At 40.7% G+C, this 6,289-nt stretch overlaps 1 protein-coding gene across 1 annotated transcript in view; it reads left to right on the top strand.

The window, feature by feature from the left end:
• The window catches only part of KREMEN1 (kringle containing transmembrane protein 1), a 58,064-nt gene that overhangs the window by 27,120 nt on the left and 24,655 nt on the right, over positions 1-6,289 (top strand). The window contains 1 exon segment of the mRNA XM_011373396.2: positions 781-934. Within this exon segment, the coding sequence (XP_011371698.1) occupies positions 781-934 (154 nt within the window).

Below are 6,289 nucleotides of genomic sequence, written 5' to 3'. Positions count from 1 at the left end.
GAAGGCTTATTTTCTGGTTCATAGGCGGCTTTGCGCACATGACCCAATCACTTCCCAAAGGCCCCACTTCCAAATACCATCATACTGGGAATTAACTTTCAACATATGAATTGAGGCGAGGACACGGACATTCAGTCTATAACATGATATTTTGAAATGGCAGTATAGTAATGGAAAACGAATTAGGAAGGGAAACTATAAAGCGATATCATGAGAAAGATTATTGAGATGATGCACCCCTTTCTGTATCCTGATTGTAGTGGTGATTGCACAAATCTGTGCGTGGGTTAAAATTTATAGAACTATACACTAGATAAATAGTTTTACTATATAGTAATATAAAAAATGAAAATTTTAATAGGACCTATAATGAATTTGCTGGGAGGACTTACTACCCGATAAGGACTTACTACCCGGTAAGGCACTTACTACCCGATACATAGTAAACATTCAATAAAATGTTTAACTGTTATTATTATTAATGTTTTAAGTTTATGGGATTCCCACCTCCCACCCCCATTAAAACTTACTTAAATACATTGGAAATGCAGACATTTAAAAGGGATGCTCACTGAAGGGGAAACGCAGTAGTGGTGCACAGTTGCTGATCAATGTGTAATGAAGTGTTATGGGACAAGGGAGAGGTCCAAGGGGAAGCGTGGGCTGAGAAGATGAGGCTAGTTGCTTGCTGGGGGCTGACCTTGCCAGACTCCTTCAGGTCATTTGACACCACTGATTGATGCTTGATACTCATCAAGTGCTGCTTCTCTGTTGTGACAGTTTGCTGGGATGGAGTCAGGCTATGCTTGCTTTTGTGGAAACAATCCTGATTACTGGAAATATGGGGAGGCAGCCAGTACTGAGTGCAACAGCGTCTGCTTCGGGGATCACACCCAGCCCTGTGGTGGCGATGGCAGGATCATCCTCTTTGACAGTGAGTATGCCCTGTTCCGATTACTGTTGAAAACACAGGAACCTTTGGGCCAGGGGAACAAGCTTGCCTCCCTTTCCTTCCTTCCATTTATTCATTCATTTACTTGGTACTACTTACTAAGCACCTACTGCAAGTCAGGCACTGACCAGACCCTGGGGATACAGCTCTGAAGAAGAAGTCTCAGCCCCTGCCCTCTGGAAGGGAGAACATTCATTTAACAAGTAATTAATTATAGCTGTGCCACGTGCTTTGAAGAGACACAGCCTATTGTAAGATACATAGCCAACCTAGAAAAGATGACCTTTCCAATTTGATGTAGACACTAACATAACTGTTCAGCATCAGCTTTAAGATCCTCTTGTTTTAATGTAATTTCCAAGCCCTTTTAGTGTTTCCTTAGGCACTTGGGATTTATATCTTATTGTGATGCAGCTGAGAAGAGAACATAAGTTGTCTTCCAGGCCCGGTACTGAGTGTGCCTGACCCATCTCCTCTCTAACCTGCTGCGCTTGTGAGATGCTGGCTAGAGGCAGAGTGTGTTCTGAATAGGTAATGGATCTGGGGCCTTGTCCTCTCCAACACCTTCTTCTAACCTCTGGGACACCTGATCTCTCGTCATAATCCACCCGCATCCACTCAGTGGTAGTGAGACTTTGTGAGAGACATAGTACCAGTATCTGGTATCATAGTACCAGGTTTTAAGATGGTAGAAAGAAAATAGTCACAAACAAGGCAGACAAAAGGAAAGGTTGTGATTACTAAGATACACTATGGAGTTTGTAATGGCTTTGTTATACTCTTTACGTCTCGACTAGGCAGAGTGGCTCAGTTTTAAGCAAAAATGTCATATAATGTATTAGTTTCCTAGGGCTACTATACCAAATTATCACTAACTGGGTGGATTATAAGAACAGAAATGTTTTATTTATTAGTTTGATAGTCTAGAAGCCTAAAATCAAGGTGTTGTCAAGGCCAGGTTCCCGCTCAAAGCACCAAGAAAGAATCCTTTGCTTCTTCCTAGTTTCTGATCATTGCTGGTAATCCTTGGCATTCCTTGGCTTGAGCTGTATCATTTCGATCTCTGCCTCCCTCTTCACAAGGCTGCCTTCTCTCTGTATGTGTCTGTGCCTCTGTGTCTCTCTGTATCCCTCTATAAGGACACTAGTCATTGAACTTAGGGCCCACCCCGATCAAGTATGGCCTCATTTAATTTGGTCACATCTGTACAGATCATATTTCCAAATAAGTTCACGTTCATAGATACCAGGCATTAGGACTTGACATATCTTTTTGGAGGATACAATTCAACCACGACATATGGTGAGTGTAAAACCCAGCCCAAGTTTATAACTGAGCCTGTCACAGGTTATAGCTTAGACATTGCCCAAAGTGTGTCAGTTTTTTGCAGGAAGGACAGGGGAAGGATTGGCAGGCAGAACTCACATAATTAATTGTTGGCCTTTTTAGTTAAGTGTGCCCATTGGAGACTGCCAGTGGCTTCCTCTACATCGTGTTATAGAAGGCAAATGCTCAGTTTTAGTACCTCTATTAAAGCTAAATACTGAACCTTGGCTAACGTTTAAGGAAGAATAGTTAGCAAATAACATGCATTGTACATTTTTAACCTTTCATTTCCAGAGTTCTTTATTATAAAGTCCTCTGCCGTGATAACCCAGGAGAGGATGTTTGCTAAGCTTACGAATACTCTTAAGTGAAAAAAGAAAGGAAATAAACATTAAGTACCTAATATGTATTAAGGCTTTATATAAATTATCACATTAGATCCTCCCAGTTCCCATCTGAGGAAGGAATTATTATCACTGATTTTACAGAAGAGAGTCCTAGGATGTGGAGAAGACAAATAATTTGCTGAGCCTCATATGCTGCCAACAAGCCGTATGTGGGAGTAGCCAGTAAACAGAAGCAGGGTGTGTGGGTTTACTACCTATTTTTCTGCTTTAAACAGAATATTATGTTAATTTTTTAAAGCGGAAAATAAGTGATGATGCACCCCTTTCTGTATCCTGATTGTAGTGGTGATTGCACAAATCTGTGCGTGGGTTAAAATTTATAGAACTATACACTAGATAAATAGTTTTACTATATAGTAATATAAAAAATGAAAATTTTAATAGGACCTATAATGAATTTGCTGGGAGGACTTACTACCCGATAAGGACTTACTACCCGGTAAGGCACTTACTACCCGATACATAGTAAACATTCAATAAAATGTTTAACTGTTATTATTATTAATGTTTTAAGTTTATGGGATTCCCACCTCCCACCCCCATTAAAACTTACTTAAATACATTGGAAATGCAGACATTTAAAAGGGATGCTCACTGAAGGGGAAACGCAGTAGTGGTGCACAGTTGCTGATCAATGTGTAATGAAGTGTTATGGGACAAGGGAGAGGTCCAAGGGGAAGCGTGGGCTGAGAAGATGAGGCTAGTTGCTTGCTGGGGGCTGACCTTGCCAGACTCCTTCAGGTCATTTGACACCACTGATTGATGCTTGATACTCATCAAGTGCTGCTTCTCTGTTGTGACAGTTTGCTGGGATGGAGTCAGGCTATGCTTGCTTTTGTGGAAACAATCCTGATTACTGGAAATATGGGGAGGCAGCCAGTACTGAGTGCAACAGCGTCTGCTTCGGGGATCACACCCAGCCCTGTGGTGGCGATGGCAGGATCATCCTCTTTGACAGTGAGTATGCCCTGTTCCGATTACTGTTGAAAACACAGGAACCTTTGGGCCAGGGGAACAAGCTTGCCTCCCTTTCCTTCCTTCCATTTATTCATTCATTTACTTGGCACTACTTACTAAGCACCTACTGCAAGTCAGGCACTGACCAGACCCTGGGGATACAGCTCTGAAGAAGAAGTCTCAGCCCCTGCCCTCTGGAAGGGAGAACATTCATTTAACAAGTAATTAATTATAGCTGTGCCACGTGCTTTGAAGAGACACAGCCTATTGTAAGATACATAGCCAACCTAGAAAAGATGACCTTTCCAATTTGATGTAGACACTAACATAACTGTTCAGCATCAGCTTTAAGATCCTCTTGTTTTAATGTAATTTCCAAGCCCTTTTAGTGTTTCCTTAGGCACTTGGGATTTATATCTTATTGTGATGCAGCTGAGAAGAGAACATAAGTTGTCTTCCAGGCCCGGTACTGAGTGTGCCTGACCCATCTCCTCTCTAACCTGCTGCGCTTGTGAGATGCTGGCTAGAGGCAGAGTGTGTTCTGAATAGGTAATGGATCTGGGGCCTTGTCCTCTCCAACACCTTCTTCTAACCTCTGGGACACCTGATCTCTCGTCATAATCCACCCGCATCCACTCAGTGGTAGTGAGACTTTGTGAGAGACATAGTACCAGTATCTGGTATCATAGTACCAGGTTTTAAGATGGTAGAAAGAAAATAGTCACAAACAAGGCAGACAAAAGGAAAGGTTGTGATTACTAAGATACACTATGGAGTTTGTAATGGCTTTGTTATACTCTTTACGTCTCGACTAGGCAGAGTGGCTCAGTTTTAAGCAAAAATGTCATATAATGTATTAGTTTCCTAGGGCTACTATACCAAATTATCACTAACTGGGTGGATTATAAGAACAGAAATGTTTTATTTATTAGTTTGATAGTCTAGAAGCCTAAAATCAAGGTGTTGTCAAGGCCAGGTTCCCGCTCAAAGCACCAAGAAAGAATCCTTTGCTTCTTCCTAGTTTCTGATCATTGCTGGTAATCCTTGGCATTCCTTGGCTTGAGCTGTATCATTTCGATCTCTGCCTCCCTCTTCACAAGGCTGCCTTCTCTCTGTATGTGTCTGTGCCTCTGTGTCTCTCTGTATCCCTCTATAAGGACACTAGTCATTGAACTTAGGGCCCACCCCGATCAAGTATGGCCTCATTTAATTTGGTCACATCTGTACAGATCATATTTCCAAATAAGTTCACGTTCATAGATACCAGGCATTAGGACTTGACATATCTTTTTGGAGGATACAATTCAACCACGACATATGGTGAGTGTAAAACCCAGCCCAAGTTTATAACTGAGCCTGTCACAGGTTATAGCTTAGACATTGCCCAAAGTGTGTCAGTTTTTTGCAGGAAGGACAGGGGAAGGATTGGCAGGCAGAACTCACATAATTAATTGTTGGCCTTTTTAGTTAAGTGTGCCCATTGGAGACTGCCAGTGGCTTCCTCTACATCGTGTTATAGAAGGCAAATGCTCAGTTTTAGTACCTCTATTAAAGCTAAATACTGAACCTTGGCTAACGTTTAAGGAAGAATAGTTAGCAAATAACATGCATTGTACATTTTTAACCTTTCATTTCCAGAGTTCTTTATTATAAAGTCCTCTGCCGTGATAACCCAGGAGAGGATGTTTGCTAAGCTTACGAATACTCTTAAGTGAAAAAAGAAAGGAAATAAACATTAAGTACCTAATATGTATTAAGGCTTTATATAAATTATCACATTAGATCCTCCCAGTTCCCATCTGAGGAAGGAATTATTATCACTGATTTTATGGAAGAGAGTCCTAGGATGTGGAGAAGACGAATAATTTGCTGAGCCTCATATGCTGCCAACAAGCCGTATGTGGGAGTAGCCAGTAAACAGAAGCAGGGTGTGTGGGTTTACTACCTATTTTTCTGCTTTAAACAGAATATCATGTTAATTTTTTAAAGCGGAAAATAAGTGTTGGTGAGGATGTGGAGAAGTTGGAACACTCATACATCGCTGGTGGAAATGTTAAATGGTGCAGCTGCTTTGGGAAACAGTCTGGCAGTTTCTCAAACATAAAACAGGCTTACCTTTGACCCAGCAATTCCACTCTTCGGTGTATCCCCATGAGAGTTGTAAACATATGTTCACACAAAAACTCGTACACGAAAGTTCATAGCAGCATTATTCATAATAGCCCAAAGTGGCAACAACCCAAATGTCCATCAACTGATGAATGGATAAACAAAATATAGTACAGGCATACCTCATTTTGTTGCACTTCACTTTATCGTAATTTTTGTTGTACTTCTCAAATATCACAATTTTTGCAATTGAAGGTAAGACCCTTTACCAGCAAAAAGATTATGGCTTGCTGAAGGTTCAGATGGATAGTTACCATTTTTTAGCAATAAAGTATTTTTTAATTAAGGTGCATACATTTTTAGACAAAATGCTATTGTATACTTAATTGACTACAGTATAGTGTAAACATAGCTTTTTCATGTGATTCACTTTATTGTGATATTCGCTTTGTTGCAGTGACCTGGAACTAAACCCACAATATCTCTGAGGTATGCCTGTAGATTTATACAAGGGAGTATTATTTAGCCACAAAAAAAA

Source organism: Pteropus vampyrus, unplaced genomic scaffold (genome assembly GCF_000151845.1).
Source record: "Pteropus vampyrus isolate Shadow unplaced genomic scaffold, Pvam_2.0 Scaffold223, whole genome shotgun sequence".
NCBI lineage: Eukaryota > Metazoa > Chordata > Mammalia > Chiroptera > Pteropodidae > Pteropus > Pteropus vampyrus.
This window is presented reverse-complemented; position numbering and strand designations above follow the sequence as displayed.